The sequence below is a fragment of the Lepisosteus platostomus genome, chromosome 21 (genome assembly GCF_059453375.1).
Source record: "Lepisosteus platostomus isolate fLepPlt1 chromosome 21, fLepPlt1.hap1, whole genome shotgun sequence".
Lineage (NCBI taxonomy): Eukaryota > Metazoa > Chordata > Actinopteri > Semionotiformes > Lepisosteidae > Lepisosteus > Lepisosteus platostomus.
This window is the reverse complement of record NC_142631.1, coordinates 1,543,115-1,563,147: the sequence shown is the minus strand read 5'-3', so window position 1 is coordinate 1,563,147 and position 20,033 is coordinate 1,543,115. Positions and strand designations below refer to the sequence as shown.

Genomic DNA, 20,033 nt, shown 5'->3' with positions numbered 1-20,033 from the left:
GCTGATGGAAGTGAGGACAGACCATGAGCTCTGAACACATGGACAGTTCTTGTTGTCCTGAGAGAGAGCTTGGAGCTGTTTCATCGCACGCTCTGTCTCTTTGGTAACAAGTTGACATAAATATAAGTACAAGTAATAGGTTTATTCCATGCTGAAAAAAAGAAGAAAGAAAACACAACGTTTTGGCAGTGGAGACTTCTTCAGGTGTGAGGTGTGCTGGAAAAAACTGGGATTGATTTGAATGAAAGGTTAAAAAGCTTGAAAGGTTTATTCTCTGTTTGCAGCGCCCTGATAATTCTCTGGACCGTGCCTAGCACAGACTTTCAGTGCATCTCCAATCCAGTATAATAGCCCTTTCTTCAGTACAGTGTGCTGGTGATGGACTCGGACACAGCATGCCGAGAAGCCAATGTGCCAGCTGTGAATGCTGCTCACTGATGTAAGACTCTCTGTCTCTGCAGGGGATGGGGGGTCTGAGGGGAGAGCCGGGACAGAGGGGTCCCCCAGGATCTCCGGTATGTAAACCCCCCCCCAGAGCAGCCTGCACCGGACTCACCTGATGCAGTGGAGCGCAGCTTCGTCAAATAAACTAAATACATTACATCTAAGAATTGATCTGACACTTCTGACCTTTTCAGAAACGCTGTTCAGCTGCTATGGAGCAAAAACACAGGTTCACCACAGTGCCTAGAGAGTACTGTACTGTAGAATACTGTATATCAGGGTGTGTCCTAAGAAGATTGTGCTCGATTCCCTGAAATGATGCTACACAGCTTGAACTTATCCTCAAGCACAGATCACCTGAATCCTGTTAATACTGTCAATTGCGTTGATCCTGCTAACACTGTTGCTTCCTGTTAACATTGTGGACTCTGTTAAGGCTGTTGGATCCTGTTAAGATTGTTGATCCTGTTGATGCTGTTGATCCTGTTAACACTGTTGATTCTGTTGAGCTCAGGAGGGGGATTCACCACACCTGTGTTAAATGATTAAACTGCCCCTGCCCCCCCCCCACCCAAGACGAACTGACCTCACTCTGCGTTCCCACAGGGTCCCCCAGGCCGGCCCGGACAGGATGGGAGCCCTGGGCCTCTGGGCGAGAGGGTGAGAGAGAACGGGGTGGGGAGGGGAGGGGAAGGAGGGGTGATCTGTGAAGCCCTGTGGTGAAGACGAGGCATTCTGGCATAGAAACAATCCAGAATCCATGGTTACACCGATGACTGAAAAATATTGAGATCGATTACGTTATTAAAAATAAATGTTCTTTTTTTTTAGGAAAAGTAAAGTGATAAGGCTCATGAGCTGTGATGGGGACTGTGCTGTCCGGGGATTAATCGGAGCAGCGCGCTGGGGGCAGTATGGCTTCGCTGGGCCTGGGTGTCTTACGGTCTCCTTCTTGTCCCCCAGGGTTTCACTGGAAAGCCAGGCGTGGAGGGACCGCAGGGCCCAGTAGGCATGTATGTAAGTGCTGCCTGTCCAGGTGCTCATGGGGTAAAAGGTTGTATTGGCCTGTCTGACATGAGAGGCTGTGGGGGGGGTTGTGAGGGCGGAAAGTCAGATGTTCCCGAGAGCACGGACCGGATCCCTGAGGAGTGGCGCGCGGCGTGACAGTCCTTTCCTGGAGTGCTGTGAAGTAAATCTATGAACCTCGTTATCGTCAGTACTTCAGAGTGTGTGATATTTGCATTGTCCAAAGATCCTAACACTGAACACTCTTCTTGAGCTCCAGTGAAATAAAAAAATGCGTTGGTGTGATTTTGTGGAATTGCAGTCGCCAGTGTGTGCCCATCTCTGTCCCAGGATCTGCCTGTCTGTCTCCTGTTCCTCAGTGTCTGTTTCTTGTCTGCAGGGCTACCCTGGCCCAGTGGGTGATCGGGGAAGACCTGGCCACATGGGGGAAAGGGTAGGACCCTCTGTACCTGATGATTGAACTTGCATTGTAATTCCTACTGCTCTTCCTATCTAGAGCATTGTGATGAGCTAAATTTACTACATATTATTATTACAAGGCAATTCAAGGACCCATTCAATATAAAGAACTTGGACAAAATGCGCATCACACTGCTAGATGATAATAATTCCTTGCACTTATAAAGCGCTTTTATGAACACTCCACTCAAAGCGCTTTACAGGTAATGGGGACTCCCCTCCACCACCAATGTGCAGCCCCACCTGGAGGCGACGGCAGCCATTGCACACAGTCCGCTCCCCACACACCAGCTAACAGTGGGGAGGAGAGCAGAGTGATAGAAGTGATGATGAATCTTCATGTTTTGTAGTTTATTTTACATAAACGTGGAGATTTATTTTCATGTGCTATTTCTTTGCAGGCTGTATTGTGTGAAGTTATTTGAGTGTGCCATGTATTGGTAGAGCAAGACCCGTGTGCCAGCAAGTGCATGGACATTGATGTGAATGTCTTTTTCTTTCAGGGGGAGCCCGGTGTTCGAGGTCCCCCTGGGCCCCCAGGAAAGAAGGGGACCCCAGTAAGTATTCCGACACCTGCACAGCAGGATTGCTTCCATTACACTGCATGTGTGTCACAGAAGTGTTGTCGCCTACCTCGAAGCCTCGACAGGACAGAACAGAGCTGCAGCAGATTTCTCCGCTGTCTAGGGAGCAGTGCTGTGTGGCTCAAGGCACAAAAGCAACTGTGACTGAATCCCAGCAGGGGTTGTGTTGAATCCCCCTGTGGTGGAGGAGCAGTGTTGATCTAGGGAGCAGTGCTGCACGTGCTTGGAGCACCTGAGAGACCAGGATTCCCAGAGCTGCACTTGACCCACATATCCAGACGAAACAGCAGAGATTGCTTATCATGACAAACGTGCATTCATACAGAGGAAGAGGTTGTAGAGCTGAACCCAGCATGATGCAGCACGTAACTGAGAGTCAGTGTGAGGTGTTCTGGGGCCGGGAGTGTGCTGATCGATGCTGGTCTGTCTCCTATGCACTCACCATTGCAGTACTTCAGTACAACTAGAACTTTAATTACTGTGTTATCGATACGCCTAATTACCAGCTAAAGCTGAAGCAAAGTTTTGTAATGGAGTGATGTGGTAGGGCTGCAGAATGTGTCCTCATGTGTAAAGCTCCAGTCCTGGGTACCAAATAACTGCGGGTTTTCTGATACCACCAAACCAGTCTACAGAAAGCAGAGAAGAAATGGTAGGATTCCACCGTAGGATTGGGCCGGACACTATCTTGGAAAAGGCTCTGCAGATTCGGGGTGGGATTGGTGCAGGTCTGGAGTGGGCTGTCTTGGGACTAACAGGGCGATAGACTCATTCTGTGATTCTGTGAGTCCAAGGCCTGGGAGCGGTGCAGGGTTTCTTCAGTCTTTATGGTAGGCTGGAATGACCCCTGCCTGTCTGCTAGTGCACATCAGTAACATCTGCGTTATTCCCTGCGGTTCATGTTTAAATCACTGTGTTGCAGGGTTCTGCTGGACCTCCTGGGGAGAGAGGACCCAGTGGCCCCCAGGTGAGCTCGGCACAGTCTTCTGTACTGGAGTCTCACTGGCAGGGTGAAGGCAGAGGCTGAGCATGTGGCTTTTCTAAAAGGCGATGAGACAAAAATCAGCCAGTGCATTTAGTTGTGCAGCAAAGTTCTTAATGTTGAAAGGTACCAAACCTAGTTAAGCAAAGTGGGCTATTGAGCTTCAAGTCCTTAAAGTGCCATTAGACAGTGTGGAATCCCATTGTTCCTGTCTGTCGTTCTAACCTGTTTGCATGATTATTTCCTCAGGGAATGAGGGGAGAGCCAGGCACTAAAGGCATCGAGGGTGTACCTGTAAGTAGAAACACACAGCACACCATCCTAACTAAAGAAAAGGATATTTTATACAGAACAGAATTGTCTTTGTTGATGAGAAATAAACATACCATAAACATGGTAGTGTCCCGGCGCTGTACCGCGGTGCGCCGTGACCTGCGTGGCTTGCCGTGGGTGGAGGGGGCCAGCGAGGAGGGTGTCCCGGCCGGGTTGCAGTGCTGTGTTCTGGGTCTGCAGCGCGGGAGGCTGACCCTGTGGTGTGGCTGTGTTGCAGGGGCTGCCCGGGCCCCCCGGCCCAGATGGTGAGATGGGAAAGCCGGGCCCCCCAGGAGATCAGGGTCCTCAGGGGCCACCGGGGAGCGAAGGCCCCCTCGGATATCCAGTGAGTGGGTCATTTTCGCCAGCTGCCCTGTCTCCTCTCTTCTATCTTGGAAGAAGCGGTGCTGGTGATTCGTTTTTTGAGCAGAAGAACACAATGAGGTCTTCAGCAGCATGTTTTGTACATATCAGTGATCCTTTTCTCTTTGTCTCACCTGCACAGCTTTTCAGCTATTTTAGATGACTTTTTTTTTTGTTGTTCGATGCTGCATTTTTCTGTCTTTCTCTCTTGCTATGATGTAGTAAGTATTATAGCCACTAGTTCCCTTAGTCTTAGGATCATTTAGCTGTGATCACTTAAGCAGATGGTTTAAGGCTAAAGGAATCCAGAGATTAGGAGCAAAAATCTGAAGACGGGGACCAAATTACTTGCTTTAAATTGTTTCTTTAGAAACAGGTGATTTTGGAGTAAGTTACGAGACTTACTGAATTGAGGCATGCCCAACTTGCGTTGTAGACCCCTGGTTTAGCAAGCAATAGAAGACTCTTTAAATTATTTGCTTTTGACCTGAGCATAGAACTACATGTCTCACAACGTGACAACTAAGAGATCCAGAATTGGAACACAATCAGACAAGACCTGGATCAAAAGCTTTTGCAAGGCGGCATCATAACGGAAGCAGCTGACTCTCTGTCGCCCACCCCTGTTCATGTTCCACGTGCAGCAGACAGAGTCAAACCCTCACCTTCTGTCTTCCAGGGGAAGGAGGGGCCGCGGGGCCCGGAGGGGGCAGCTGGAGAGAAGGGAGACATGGTAAGAGGGGAGGGGTGCTGGAGAGGACCAGTGCTCTCTGGACAGAAGAGTGTGGACTGAGCTCTCCCGAGTCAGGAGCAGTGCCCTGATCTGGCTCTTCTCCTAGAACTGCAGAAAGAGCTTATGCAGGAAGATACTGCTGTTACTGTGCTGTCAAAGTGATGTGACTTGCTTTCCAAAACTGGGCTCCTAGACCCTCTACTTATTCCATTGACAAGCTCCAGAAGAGCTGCTTCTTACAGAAATCACCTCTAAATCTGATTTGAGAGAACAGGTCATATGCTTGTGTACTGTATATTCACCCCTTCCAGTGCTCCATTCTGTTTAATTTTAAACAGTTTATACATTTGTTTGAAAGTGAATTTTTCAAAATATACTAGCCGCCTTTGGGTTTTTTTTAGTTCTGAACACTGGAGTTTTAATGGAAAACAGTCGCTTTAAAAAAAGTGTGTGTACTGCAAATTCTAATTCAACAAAATGGGACATCCAGAGGCTGAGCTCTTGTACAAGGAGCTGCCAGGAGTTACTGGAGTAGGCATAGGAGGAGGTAGATAAGAAACCAAGCTTATCTAGAATTCACATCAGGAACTCCAGGTAAACCACACATGAGCACCCAGTATTAAGACCTGAAGCAGTGAATCCATCGCATCAACTGATCAGATCTAATCGACCCGTTGTCAGGGGCTCCTTGTTCCTCTCCAAACTTACAGAAACTTGAAAGGCTGCATTTTATGGTAGTAAATACAGATCTGTTGGGATAAACTATCACCTTATAACAAAATGCCTGAAATGCCCAATACTATGGTACTGTGTTTTGCACGAAGAAAAATCTGACAGAGTGGAACAATGCAAAATAACTACGACTTTAGCACTATTCACTATATATAAAAGTGTAATTGCAGTTCTGTAAGGCATTCATTGTAAACACATGTCATGGTGACAATTATGTAGGTATTGATTTTTGGCCTGCATTCTGTTCTCCTACCCAGGGCATCATGGGACTGCCAGGTGACCCAGGCACTGCTGGACTGGATGGGGAACAGGTGAGCAGGGGCATAGCAGCTTGTCCAGACCCAAAGAGGGAGTGCTGGTGACACTGCGGCTGCCAGTCAGTGCTGTCCAGTTCCTGTCTGAGCACCACGCTGTGGGACCGTTCGGACTGCCACCGGGACCTCATCCAAGGAACACTCTCTCTCTGGATAGAACAGTCCGCCTGCCTGAATCTCATTAATCAAATGACAACAGTCGCATTTCAGTGCACCCTTCCCATCAGAGCCTTCTGATTTCTACTGAGATTGCAGCAGAATGTTGTGCCATCTGCAAAACTCCAATTAAAATTCCCACTGCCTGATGGCACTTTCCATGCTGGTAGAGAGATGGAGGCAAGCAAGGAACACACATTTTATAATTTGTGATCAGTGGGTGAGCCACAGATTTGATTAATTGCTTGAAGCACAGGGAACGGTGACCAAGTTGATTCTCCGACACCACCTCCTTTTGTGTTGCTGTTACCTTTGGATGATTTTCTTTTTTTTTACCCTTTTCCTCTTTCCAGGGTCTCCCAGGACATACGGGGGCTGAGGGCCCTGCTGGGGTGAAGGGTGAGCAGGTCAGTTCATGCAGCACTATTGATTACAGCTGGTCAATATCGCACTATTGATTACAACTGATCAGGTTGCCTTTGAGCACATGGCAGAGATCTGAGCACTTTGACCTTTCAGCAAACCTGTCTTATTTTGGCCCTACCATCTTCCTTTTGTGTTTGTCAGACACTTCGTAAGCCTCCTGATGCAAATGCATGAAGCTGTTTCTGTGATTCATCTCCACTAAAGATCTCACTTCCAGTCATCTGCTAATTGGCTCTTACAGACAGGTGACGCAATGAGACTAAATTTAGATGGACACGGATCACCATTGAGTACATCAGTTGAATGGTTAACTGACCAGATTGAGTCTCTAAATTCCTTATACAAGAAATGGTATATGGCCAATGAAGTGATCTTATAAACACCCAGGTATTTCAGCAGGGGGAACATGCCCGAGCCGTCAGGCTGCATGTTGTTTGTTCCGCTGCAGCTGTGCAAGTCTGGACCTCCTCTGTGTGTTCCCTGCAGGGAGACGCTGGCCCCAGCGGTCCAGCCGGCCCCGAGGGGGAGCCAGGAGCGCCAGGGCCCCCTGGCACGAAGGGGCTTCTGGGAGAACCTGGGCCCATGGGAAAAGAGGTGAGGGGGGCTTCATTCTGATATTGTCCTGTTTTTCCCTGGAACTGGAGGTGTACTCCTCGAGGTCAAGAGCCTTGTTTAAGGGGGAACTGCAGTGAGATTTCCCACTCCTTCTCACTAGTCACTGTGATGACTGATGTACTGTGATGGACGAGTGAATAAGTACAGGTTGTGCAGCAGACATGTCACTGCAGTGATCTGCATGCGGAGTTAACAAGCGAGTAGTATTTCATGCAGACCTGTGTAGCCTGATCTTCCCAACACAAAGGATCATGCAAGAGAATTTCCTGGAGGCTTCAAGTGAATGTGAAGGAAAGGGACTTTTGACACACACTTTCAGCACTCTCTTGTTATCAGCAACAGGAAGCGCCTGTCTTTTGTCTCGCACAACTCCCAGCGTACACACAGCGGTGCCATGCGGTGGCAAGCATTCCCAACCCCCTGTCTCTTCTGCAGGGTGACGTCGGTGACCCCGGAGACATTGGGGACCCCGGACCTAAAGGTGACAAGGTGAGCGGGCAGCGCCTGCTGGACTGCAGACTGGAGCAGATGTGTGCCTCACAATTCAGACTTGCTAAGAGAGGTTCTTGTGTGCAGGGAGCAGTAGGCCCACTCGGACCCCCTGGCCAAGCAGGGCCTGCAGGTGCTGTCGGGCAGGTGGGAGACCGGGGACAGAAAGGGGAGAAGGGCCATGCAGGTCTCCTGGTGAGTGTCGGGTTTCCATCGCCGTGTCAGCTCAGCTGAACCCCAGGCACATTGGACACATTGCAGTGCTGACAAGCCGCATTATGTGCTTTTGTGAATTTAGAAAGCAGCAGTTTTAGATCCAGAGCTTGAATTCCGGGAACCAGGATAAGACGGTACAGAATGAAGTGTAGTGTCTCACAGATGTGCTTTGTAATGTGGAAGAAAGTGTTCAGTTGATTTTATTGTTTTGGAAGGTCATGTTGTTATTGAAGACGATACTCTGGCTCCCTTTAATAAACAGCTGGACAAGCTGAAGGGCCTCCTCTCGTCTGGCTTTCTTATGTTCCATCCTGTCACGAGGCAGCAGGCGGGAGATCTGACTTCCTCTCTCGTTGTGTCACAGGGGCAGTCGGGGCTGATGGGAGTGGCCGGTCTTTCTGGCTTCTCAGGACAGGCAGTAGGTATCCCTTTGAAACCCAGCTTTTCTCATTCCTTTGCGATAAAAACTGGGAGATCCAAATCTGACTCTTGCAAGTGAAAATGGAAAGCTTATGTGACGACCTCTTGCATGCAGGTGTACTCTCTTTACCAGTGTTGTTAAGATAATAAAGGCTTTTGGAAGGGACTTGGGTCAAACATTTTCCATTTTCTCTCAAGGGTGAACCAGGTTCTCCAGGACCGCTGGGACTTGATGGTTCGAAAGGAGAGAAGGTATTTTAATCAGGAGCCAGACTGGTCATCCAAAACCAATCACACCTGCTGTACCTGCTCTCCTGATTTCGAAGAGGAAATACCCAGCCGGGATAAAATGTTTGAAAGGAGTATTCTTTAAATGTCTGTTGTTTCACCCATCTGTACTGTAACTGAATTGTTTTCCTTCCCTGTACTGATCCCTTCTGTCTGTAGTGCTGGTTATCCCCCTGGTCTGGGACAGTCCAAAAGGATTTCAGCTCTTTTTAAATTTATCCTCCCAGCATGTCACTGGGGCTCGCATTTGGTACTGCCTGCCACTCGTATTTTGCCTGCAGTCAAAGGACTGGCAATAGTTTTTTGTAATGTCTCATTTTGCTACGATAGACTGGCATTCGCTCCAGGGTATATCCTGTTTTTGGTTGGCTCCCAGCGACCCAGTGCTTATCGCAGATGGACAGGTGCTATGTTTTATTAAAAGGGAAGGAGTCCTTTTTGTAAGGAGGATTTTGTAATCATACATCCTTTCAATCCTGTGTCGTGCAGTGTGCTGGCTGCAGGGATAGGGGGCGCTGCAGTACGTGTATGTGTAATTCGTATGCTGTGATTCGTTGCAGGGAGAAGCTGGGCTTAGAGGAGTAGCTGGTCATTTTGGTGTTGCAGGTCCTGAGGTACTGTTTGTAGAGTACCAGCTCTGTCATTTCACTGGCTAAGTATCATTAAACATGATCAAACCAAAAAATAAATATATACATTAGCAAATAGGTATTAATTATTAGGTAATTAATTAATAGGTATTAATTAATTAGCTCATTCCATTTCCTAGTGCAAGAAAACAAAAAAAAACACTTTGAACTCTTGCATTTGTAGAGCTGACTTGACACGTACAACACTTGGTAACATGTACAGTTGTGATGGACGTTGTTTGACTTGCAATACAATACTGCATAAGCCTTTCTATTTTTCATGTTCGTTTTATCCGTGTTCTCCCTTTTTTATTCTTAATATATCACTACAAAACAAGAATATGTATCGGCAGTTTTAATGCATTTAAAAATGAGATAGGGTGGGCTGTAGAAAGTGCACACAGTGAGTTGCTTGTGCACCTTGTGCCCCGACCTGACCTGCACTGTGGTCCTACACAGGGAGACCCCGGGGAGGACGGACAGAAAGGTGACCCAGGGAAACCAGGCCCTTTGGTAAGTACCCCCCAGTCGTGCGAAACCCCAAATCCTTTTCTCTCTCCTGGGGTGTCCTGAACCTTGTTTTTCACCTGCAGCAAGTACTCTAAATCATGCAAGACCTTGATAAAGTGACACCCCACCCAGTAAAACACAAACAACAAATCATAAGTGAAAACTGCAGGGGAAGAACACAAGTGGTAACTGGAAGTGCATTAAAACCGAGAGCAGCAGGCACCTCTTTACCCAGAGAGTTGTGGGGGTGTAGAACAAGCAGTCCAGCCTTGTTGGAGCCGAAACACCCAGCTCCTTTCAAGAAACAGCTGGATGAGATCCTGGGATCAGTGAGCTACCAGCTACCAAATGGGATGGATGGCCCACGTGGCTTCTCGTCTGCTACCTTTCTAATGTTTTTATTTTAAAAATGTAGTTTAATTATCGGGTTCTGAGCCAGGTACCTTCAAATATTCTTTCCTGTCTGAGATGTGCAGTCATATTAAAGTCTACTAGCAGAAGAAGAGCCCATCCAAGAGATTAAATTTAAAGCAATAGGTACAGATTAGCAAACACTAGTTCTTAGATACTTTATTGATCCCGTGAGGGCAATTGCAGAAACTTCTTACACTTAATTTAGTTCTACATACTGTGGGGCAACCTTGTTGTGAAAGGTGCTATATATAAATAAACTGATTTGAATTGAATACTGTACATGGTGAAAATCCGTACTTGTGCATTGAAGTATGTGCTTGATTAGCTGTGTCCTCACTTCTAGGGCGCAAGGGGCATAGAGGGAGCCCATGGGGTCCCGGGCTCTAAGGGGGTCCCGGGCCCTGTGGGGCCCAAGGGCGAGCCTGGGGAGAAAGGGGCACCAGGAGAGCAGGTGAGAGCTTCCGGGCGTCGCACTCTCCACGCAGGCCTGAGCCGGAAAGACAAACCGTTCGACCGGCTCAGCCTCTCGGTGTGTGTTTGACTGCAGGGTCCGGAGGGTCTCCCGGGGATCAGAGGGCCCCCAGCACTCCCTGGCCTCGAGGTAAACATAACGCAGGCGTACTCTGGCCACTAGTCCACCTCGCCAACACACCTGCAGGGCTGACCCCTGAAGTCGGCATAATTGTTTTAAAATGCCGAAACATAATCACACGCTTAACTCCTTTAAGATAAAGATGAATTTTGAAAGTCTTGCTATGAATGCTGTTTAAATAATTTTATGAAACTATAATTTGACAATAATGTGGATACATGCTTGGATCCCAGACTGTTTAGAGCTTGCATGTCCTTCCTGCGTTTACTGTTTTTTCCCCAAGTGCTGCAGTTCCTTCCCACCTTGTTCCCATGCGCTCCTGTGTTTACACCCTGTGACGGATTTCCATCCCAGCCGGAGCGTAGTTCCGTCTTGTGCCCTGATGAACTCATTGCTAGGACCCTCCACAGAAATAAGCAGCTGTCTTATAACGAGAGGAAGGGCAGTGCTGGAACTCGACCAAGGCTGTCATTACGTTCTGGTTTATAGTGGTGACCTGCAAAGGTTTTACTTATCCTTAGCCAGATCAGATTAATCAAAGTATTCCCATCATAATTCTGAACTAGCGCACTTAAGTAATTCAGGAGTCATTGTAAAAGGAAAGCCAGAATACCCTGTAGTTGTCCAGGATCACAGCTGGGAGACACAGAAATGAGACGCAGCTAACTAGTTTTTGTGCAGACTTTAGGTGAGGCCAGGTAAATACGTTTCTGTCTATTTACTTATCAGACTACTTTATCTAAGGCAAATTACACTTGCACTCATTTATACAGCTGGGTATTTTACTGGCACAGTGGCTCACTGGCACCTGTCTCAAGGGCACAACAGCAGTGTCTCACCTGGCATTCAAACCCAGGAACATCCAGCTGTGAGTCCAGAAGACTAACTTTTGCTCTCCCAATATAAATAAATAGCTTTTCTACATTACATTGCAAGAATACGGTTTGTGAGGGAAGGTATAATAAACATCATCATAACTGTAAAACTGTGTACTTTCATATACATTTGTAAAACGTGTGAAGCTTTTAATAGAAACGACTGTGCTCCACAGGGGCCTCCAGGAGAGATGGGCAGTCAGGGTCCTCCGGGATCAGCAGGGCCAGATGTGAGTTAACCGCATCCTGCGTGACGGCCTTAGGAGCTTCACACGTTACATAAATCCTGAAGCCACCCGTCTTTGGGATTCATGTAGTCAAGTGGACGTATCTGTCTAACTAGTGTGCAAATACCTATTGGAACATTATGTGAGCGTCATCTTTTTCACCCGCAGTCTTGATATCTCTGTTTTTGAACTGCATGAGTCTCCCCGTGCCTGCTGTCTTTCCCTGTGCCTGCACTGTGCCTGCTGTGCTGTGACGGATGGTGCGTGTTTCTTTTTTAATTCCAGGGGCTCACTGGACACCCAGGTCCTGAAGGCAGTAAAGGACGCAAAGGAGAGAAGGTAGATGGGATCTCTGCTTCCTCAAGTACACCTTTATAGATTCATTAAATGGGCATGATGTGAGTAGAGCACCTGTCTGATACACATAGTATCAAAGTGTTTGACCCATCTACGCCTGTAGCTGTGACAGACTGCTGTATCAGAGCTTCCAGCTGACAGGTGGCCTTGATTGTTTCTTCAGACTCATCAGTCCTTGTTGCACAACTGGGGAATCTCTCTAACCTGCTTTGTCCCACCCCCTCTTTCAGGGGGAAGATGGAGCTGAGGGAGACCCAGGGCAGCCGGGACCCCCAGGCAGGAAGGTGAGTGTTTAAGACAAACCCCTCTCCTCGGCCAGACTGAGAAGGCAGGATTGGCATCACCACTCCTTGCCTGTGACTTGTTTGTACGTCCTTCTTCAAACTGTGTTCCTGCCTTTTCAGGGGAAGAAAGGAAAGGCTGGTTTGAGAGGGGCAAGAGGACCCAAAGGAGAAAAGGTCAGAGGTCCATATTGACACAAATCCTCTCTGAAGTAGTCCACATTCAGAGCAGAATGTGCCTTCTCCTGGTCAGCATTGAGACTCAGCTTACTCAGTCGTTAGTGTGACACAATCTGTAGAAAAGACTGCACCACAAGTCCCTGCATTTAGTTCAGTCCAGTTAATTTGTCATATGTACAAGTGCAATGAAATGCTTATTTGCATGTGTGCTCCAATACAAAGACATTACAGGAATCACCAGAAACATCAACACAGAACTGCAGCAGAAACAACAAGTTAAATAACATACAACTAAAAAAAGTCAGACAAGCAGTGCGATAAAAAAACATCGCTGTGAGCCAGTGGTAGGGGCAGAGTTCAGTAATTGACAGCTTGTGGGAAGAAACTGTCTCTAGTATCCTCAGCTCCTTGATCGCTGTCTTCTGCTTGCTGTCCTTCTTCAGGGGGTGACAGGAGAGATGGGGCTGGAGGGGCCACCAGGAAGACAGGGGCCCTACGTGAGTCCAGCCTTTCAATATTTTGTCGTCATTGAGAAAAGCAACGGTCCCTTTCACTAGCTCCGTCGCACACAGAGACTTCAGCTCTCCTGAATCCCTAAATATCGACCGGTGTTTCTGAGCATGCTGTCGAGCATGCTGGTTTCTTCTTCCTACAGTCTGTCATCACAGAATTACAGTATTTTTGCCCTCCACCTGCATAAACCAAAGACATGAGAGCTTGCATACAGTATATACAGTATAAGTTTATTACAGCTGTTAAATGGGATTTTGTAGCGTGTGATACTTAGGCGCAGGACAGACTAACTGGATCACAGTGCACAGTGCACACTGGCAGTATGTAGCAGGTTTTTTTAGTTGTAACTTAAATCGTAATGTTTTGCTCCGATTTACAGCAAGTATTCAGACAGCAGGGTCGTGCACAAAGACAAGTTTGTATAATGCTCTGCGCAGGGGCAACCTTGCTCTTAGAAACCTTCATTTGCTTTGTGCTTTATTGTCTAGCACGCTCATTTGAGATGTGATTGATGTGGGGTGTCAGTACTTTTACTACAAGAGAAATGCTTGAAAGCCCAGGGAACATGGGAGGATTACATGAGCCTTTTTAGTGCCAGGTGGCTGAGATGCTGAAATGCATCATTGCGCTAGACAGCAGAGTGCGGGTGTAGGAGGTTGGCAGAAGGGTGAAATGAATTTTGTGAAAATGAAAATCTTTCCACCTCATACGCTGGGATCAGTTTTCCTATACATACCTCTCTCTTCCCCTTTCTCTCTGCAGCTCTCTTTCAATGTGTTTCCACCTCCATCTCTTTCTTTCTCCATTTTACTCTCTGTCGCCCTCTCTCTCTTAGGGGGTACCTGGTCTGAGAGGAGAGAAGGGGGTTCGGGGTGAAGCAGGGCAGAAGGTAATAATCAGATGAATGGAGTGTACTCTGTGATACCGGCGATGCATCACAGTATATATAATTCACTAAGTGGTTGTAATAGATGTACAATTGCATTTCTGTAGCACATTTCGCCCCACCTGGGTGACACAGCAGCCCCACTAAACGGGGGATCAGAGGAGTGAGAAACTGCTTCCCCGATGGAATTAAGGGGCAGCTTTTTGGTGGCCAGATTGTCCAAACCCAGACTGGGCTTGAGCCAGGACACTGGGGTTAACACCTTCCTACTCTTATAAAACAGCCCTCGTATCTTTAATGAACAAATAGTCCATTTACAAATTCTGTTAGACTTGCATGTTGAAATACTGTATTTCTTAGTGCTGCCTGTAAGGCCCAGGTTGTATCTCTCTTCGCTGAAGCGAGTGATTATCCCTCTCTTTTTTTATTAGGGGGAGAAGGGGAAGATGGGACCCCCTGGACCTTATGGGGATGAAGGATTCAAGGTATTGTACCTGTTCTCAGATCATTATCCATGTCTGTCCCTCCAGTACTGTGCAGCGGTCACTGATGTTAAGAGGTGGGAATGCACAGGGATGCACGGGTGTCTGTACAAATAATGTTAAAAATGCTGAAAACTAAACTGCAAAATTATCCTGCTGAATTTCTGGGGTAAATTTTCATAAAGGCCTTTGGTTTGTATGGTAACCACTCAGCTTTTGGTACAATCAGTTTGTACCAATCCGTCTAGCGGAATCGATTGAGCAGACTTGGCAGATCAGGTCAAGTCCAGAGCAGCTGAGCAAGGGAGCCTCACTGAGTGACAGCTGGTATGTCTGTTTCAGGGGAGACGGGGTCCCCCAGGGGAGGAGGGACCACAGGGAATGAAGGGGGAGCAGGTAAATAAACTTCTTATGTATATATACACATTTGTTTTTGTATATAAATAAACTTGTTTTAAGTGTGAAACAGAAAGTCAGTGGGGAAATTCGGGATGGAGGAGAGTTCTTTACACAAAGTCATGGGTGTCTGGAACAAACTACCTCCCCAAGTTGATGAAGTTTACCTCGCTGGGCTCCTGTGAGGAAAAGAAGTTGGATGAGATGCTTTGATTAAGCGCATACTGGCAACCAAAACGAGCATGATCTTGTTTACAACCTTTCTCCCGTCATTTTTTAATTCAGTAAACAGAATGTGATTGCAGGTCCCATGCTAAATACTGTCCAAATAAAGAAAAATTATACAACAAAATAAAGCTGAAGTGTAAGCATATGTTATATAAATTAATTAAGAGACTTTGAAGCCACAGAAATGCACAAGATTGGTTAGCTCAATACAGAAGTACACTGGACATAGCGCAGAACATAAAGGCCAGACAGACTGAAATAACAGCTGCAGAGCAGGAAGAGAGGTGAGGTGTCCACGCATTGGAATGGCCAGATTCCATGAGGCACAGGAGCAGGATCTACTGGCGCAGGGAATCGGTCTGTTTCACCTGCTGTCTGTGTGTGTCTGAAGGGGGATATCGGTCCTGCTGGCCCACCTGGATCTCCAGGCCTCCCAGGGCTGCCTGTAAGTTACCTTTTCTTAATCCTTACTGACATGACACCGCTGTGGAGACTGGGTCAGGTCCGGTAGTGCACTGTGAAATCATGGTGAAAGCCAAAGACAAACAGCATCAAATTACTGAACGCCAGACAAGCCCGGTAGTCTGAATAGCCTGCACTCGTATGCAGGTATTCTTGGGTCTTGTTTGTCTGTAAGGGTGTAATATACATGGGGTAAAACGTAAGAAACTGAGCTACTCATTGACTGCGATAAACTTCCATTGGGGATGTTCAGACACCCTCAGAACCCTTTTCCTCCAGAGTGTTAACACCTCCAGAAGCTCCGCCTTTATACCAGCTGCTTCTCTTTTCTGAAACGTTTCCACCCAATCCAATACAGACAGTGTGATTTTCAATCAAAAGGCAAGATTGTACCACTAATCTTTATTCAATCTCTGTGGAGTAGCTGGATTTACCTGTGCCGTGAGCATATTACACAAAGCCCATTAAGTGGAGATTAGAAGATTAGGAGCCACTCACAGGACTCTTATAGGAGAGAGCTTTAAAGGGTGATTATAAGTAGTATCGACGCTGCTGCCATTATTTCAGCTTCCTGTTCCAGTGCATTGTCAGTTGCTTTTATTTCTTTTATTAAAAAGTGTCTGAGTTTGCATTGTAATTCTTTTTCTTGTCCTCCCCAGGGCTTGTTTGGAGAAAAGGTACTGTCTGTAAATCCCTCTGAATGCAGCAGGACTCAGGTCCTCAGTGTTGTACAACTTCTTGTGCTTCTTGGCAAAAGCTGTAGGGGCTTTGAAGCAAGTGCTTCACTGAAGATGCTATGCAGTATTACATGGTGGGATTTGGAAGTATTATTATTTTTGCAGGAGCCTTTATCAAATATGTGGTGGGGATATGGGTAATGCAGCTTAGAGATGGTTGTCAGTTCAGGTCTCCGACGCAGATGTTTCTGATGCACCCCTGCACCCTAATGGCTCCAGTCCACCCAGTCTGTACAAATGGGTACCAGCACTGCTGAGGGGTGACGCTGCACCAGATCAGCATCCCATCCAGGAAGGAGTCGCATGCTGTACTGTCAGTCTGCATAACCTCAAGTCTGGACTCAAGACAGCACTATCATCCAATGACTAATTACACCCTGATGGGATTAGTTAATGAAGCAGTGTCAATGATTATAAATTTTAATTGCATAGACATCTGATCAGTGCTAGGTGTAATATGCTTTCATTTTCTGCTCTTAGGGCCTTAAAGGCTTTGCTGGACCTCCTGGACTAAAAGGAGAGAAGGGACTTCCTGTAAGCAACTCTTGCCTGCTGTTCCTCTGGGCTGGTCTAAATGATGTTGTACTGTACATGCATTTGACTCTTCACTCTTCATTCGACTTTAAACCCAGTCTTTGTGGTGTCATAGTGAGACATTGTTGCAGTGACGCAATGGGCTGCTCTTTCTGATGGCCTAGTATTATGAACAAATGTTTATAATGCAGCATTTGTGCCGTCTCTCTCTGCATCTGTGATCAACTGTGTGCAACACTCCCCAATGCTATTGCCAGTCTATATAAGAAGCTTATGGACTGAAATGCCAATACAGACAGGGAAGTGGTTGATCTGCAAATGGTTTCTGACGACCCACTTTAAAAACAAAATATGGGTGAATTGAAATGCCTCTATTCATCGCTTTGTATTCGTCTTTTTTTTTATTATTTAATTCAGGGGACACCAGGGCTCCCCGGTCCCCCGGGAGCCTCCATAAATATCACCCTTGAGCAGCTGAAGGTAGGTCTTCCCAGAGCTTTGCAAACTGTCTCGGGGAGGTCAGTTATAGAAAGGTGCAAGATGCTGGGTGCTGTTACTGAGCAGTACAATGCAGCGAGTCAGTCACACATTTGGGGGTTGCAGTTCCTTATAGCGAGAGGAGTGTTAGAAAGAAGTACAGCATTTAGAATATCTGCTGCCTGCAGCAGTTTTCATAGTAACTGCAGCACTTAGCGCCTTTGCAAGCTGTATTCACGAGCACCTTCGTCCAGTGAAACAGACCTCCTGGACTGACGTGGATCCAGATAGATACTGTCCCACGACGGCCCTCGTGTGCAGGAGCCGCGGTCGGGAGACAGTCTGTGAATTTCCTACCCCAGTTATGGGCATGAAAAGTCTGGTCTGAAAAGCACGCCGAGCCACTGTTGCGTTGCCGTCCAGACGCAAACGCTGTGGATGAATGAGCCCGAATCTGATTGGAAACCCGCAGGCCCTCATGCACGTGTCGGACCAGCCCAATTACCCACTGATCCTGGCCCTCCTGGACGTCCTGCACCAGGAGGTCCGGCTGCTCGTGGACCCCCCTGACGGCACCAAGGAGCGCCCCGCCACGACCTGCCAGGAGCTGCAGCTCTGCCAGCCCCACTACACTGACGGTGAGGCGCCAGCCGGACACGAGCCCGTTTTTAACTCCCCGCCCGATCCCTTCTTTACAAAGCGCGGCGCTGCCTGTAGTTCGCCTGCAGTGGGACTTGAGGCTCGCGTCTTCAGGTCCCCTTCACATCACGCCAGGCCTGAATTCCTGTTTGTGTGCTTGACGTGTCCGAGTCGATACGCGTCGAGTCACAATTACATAGTTTACCGCTTCATGTTGTGTCGTCTGCCTTTCCTAGGCTTTTATTACATTGATCCAAACCAGGGGAGCCCCGCGGACGCACTGCTATTATACTGCAACTTCTCCGGGGGTGGACAGACCTGCCTCTCACCAGTGCCAGATCAGGTAACGTGACCTCTGTGGCCATTAAAGTAGCAGTGGTTTGTCTCCCGCAGCGTCTCTTCGGTTCAGTGACTTTCTGCTCCATGTGACTTGCGAGGTCCTCTCTCGTTGCTCTCCGGGTGAGAGTATCTGCTGAACCATCACGAGGCTATTCGGAAAGGTGCCGTGAGGCTGGAGATGGGACCTTGAGATGGGGGAAGAATATAAACGATGCACAATTTTTAATATTCCTAGTGGGCTTCAGGAAACCGTGTTGCTTACTTGTTTTTTACTTGAGTTTGGCAGATTACAGAAATTGAGGATGTGGTGGAATTATGCAGTGAAATGCACAGGCGCTGTAGGGCGTGGACCCGGGCCTCACTGAGCTCACTGGGGCGTGTAGCTGGTTAGAGCTGTTCCAGTAGCTGGACGCCTGGAGGAGGTGAGGGCGGCCTCGCGGCTCTGTGGTAGATGATGATTGTCCCGTCTGTCCCACCCCCAGGTACCAGTGAGAGCGTGGCTGAAGGATTATGGGAAGGAGGAGTCCTTCGAGTGGCTCAGTGGATTGCAGGAGGGTTTCCAGGTGAGCCATTGACAGAACTCGTACGTCGTGGTGAGTGTGCAGTTCACACAGCTCCGACTCCAATTCCATACTAAACGGCTCCCCTACCCCCACCCTTTTGCTCGTCTGCAGTTTGAGTACTCGGGGGCCAATGTGGTGCAGATGCGTTTTTTGAAACTCAACAGCAACTTTGCGACGCAGAAAATCACCCACTCCTGCCACCCCAGCCTCACACAAAGCCAAAGGGAAAGCGAGATCAAATTCCTGGCAGATTCCAAGCGGCAGAGTTTTTTGGGCACGCTGAAGGAGTGTTCGGTACGATTTCTTTACAATCTCTCTCGGCGGTGTGTGTTTTGATTTGATCATGACGAGAAGGAAAAGGAAAGCCCTGAAGAAACTTGACAGTTTTGTTTGCTCCAGCTAATGCGAGCACCTTCCTCGCAGTTTTGAAGGCGCGGGATGAGCTGGTCTATTCAGACTGCATCCGTTATGAAATCTGTGCATGTGGAGCAATGGCATTTGGTACAGTTGCAGTACAGACCATGGGGACCAGGGCTTTAACCCTGTCAGTGCTCCAGGGCACTGGTTCGCCTCAGTACGTGGTTGTTGTGTCCATGGTAGCTTAGGACAGCAGTGCCCTCAGACGTGCACCACCAATGTTCTTGTGAGTCATCTGCATTCCTCCACAGTGCGGTTTTCAAGACGTAGCCTTTTGAATAGACCACCTACCTTTGCACATATGCTCGAAGCATATGGGCGAAGTGGGCCGTGGACACACCGTGAAAAGAGCCATGCCTTATAAGGAGGGCAGAGCAGTGGAGTGGTGATTATCACTACAGCTTCGTGGCTCCACGGGCCTGGGTGTGGTTTCAACATGGGGCATCTATCTGTGTGGAGCTTGCATGTTCTCCGCGTGGTTCATGTGGAGGTAGCATGTTCCCCACATGGTTTGTGTGGAGCTTGCATGTGCTCCACATGGTTCGTGTGAAGGTGGCATGTGCTCCACATGCTTTGTGTGGAGATTGCATGTTCTCCGCGTGGTTCATGTGGAGGAAGCATGTGCTCCACATGCTTTGTGTGGAGCTTGCATGTTCCCCACATGGTTTGTGTGGAGGTACCATGTGCTCCAGATGGTTCGTGTGGAGCTTGCATGTTCTCCACATGTTCGCGTGGA

General features: G+C 47.9%; 1 protein-coding gene across 3 annotated transcripts in view; it reads left to right on the top strand.

Moving 5' to 3' along the window:
• LOC148643817 (uncharacterized) overlaps positions 1-20,033 on the top strand; it is an 85,359-nt gene that overhangs the window by 62,647 nt on the left and 2,679 nt on the right. For 2 of the 3 annotated variants that reach the window (XM_088614954.1, XM_088614955.1), the window contains 36 exons: positions 462-515; positions 1,051-1,104; positions 1,408-1,461; positions 1,850-1,903; positions 2,433-2,486; positions 3,436-3,480; positions 3,745-3,789; positions 4,046-4,153; positions 4,850-4,903; positions 5,893-5,946; positions 6,459-6,512; positions 7,018-7,125; positions 7,582-7,635; positions 7,723-7,830; positions 8,216-8,269; positions 8,470-8,523; positions 9,120-9,173; positions 9,648-9,701; positions 10,456-10,563; positions 10,660-10,713; positions 11,756-11,809; positions 12,092-12,145; positions 12,394-12,447; positions 12,568-12,621; positions 13,068-13,121; positions 13,973-14,026; positions 14,455-14,508; positions 14,848-14,901; positions 15,521-15,574; positions 16,251-16,268; positions 16,809-16,862; positions 17,280-17,342; positions 17,812-17,977; positions 18,215-18,321; positions 18,800-18,880; positions 18,992-19,174. In XM_088614954.1, coding sequence (XP_088471080.1) covers positions 462-515; positions 1,051-1,104; positions 1,408-1,461; positions 1,850-1,903; positions 2,433-2,486; positions 3,436-3,480; positions 3,745-3,789; positions 4,046-4,153; positions 4,850-4,903; positions 5,893-5,946; positions 6,459-6,512; positions 7,018-7,125; positions 7,582-7,635; positions 7,723-7,830; positions 8,216-8,269; positions 8,470-8,523; positions 9,120-9,173; positions 9,648-9,701; positions 10,456-10,563; positions 10,660-10,713; positions 11,756-11,809; positions 12,092-12,145; positions 12,394-12,447; positions 12,568-12,621; positions 13,068-13,121; positions 13,973-14,026; positions 14,455-14,508; positions 14,848-14,901; positions 15,521-15,574; positions 16,251-16,268; positions 16,809-16,862; positions 17,280-17,342; positions 17,812-17,977; positions 18,215-18,321; positions 18,800-18,880; positions 18,992-19,174 — 2,436 coding nt within the window. Of the gene's footprint in view, positions 1-461; positions 516-1,050; positions 1,105-1,407; positions 1,462-1,849; positions 1,904-2,432; positions 2,487-3,435; positions 3,481-3,744; positions 3,790-4,045; positions 4,154-4,849; positions 4,904-5,892; positions 5,947-6,458; positions 6,513-7,017; positions 7,126-7,581; positions 7,636-7,722; positions 7,831-8,215; positions 8,270-8,469; positions 8,524-9,119; positions 9,174-9,647; positions 9,702-10,455; positions 10,564-10,659; positions 10,714-11,755; positions 11,810-12,091; positions 12,146-12,393; positions 12,448-12,567; positions 12,622-13,067; positions 13,122-13,899; positions 14,027-14,454; positions 14,509-14,847; positions 14,902-15,520; positions 15,575-16,250; positions 16,269-16,808; positions 16,863-17,279; positions 17,343-17,811; positions 17,978-18,214; positions 18,322-18,799; positions 18,881-18,991; positions 19,175-20,033 lie in introns of those variants that run through there. The other variant, XR_015928898.1, reaches the window with a different exon arrangement.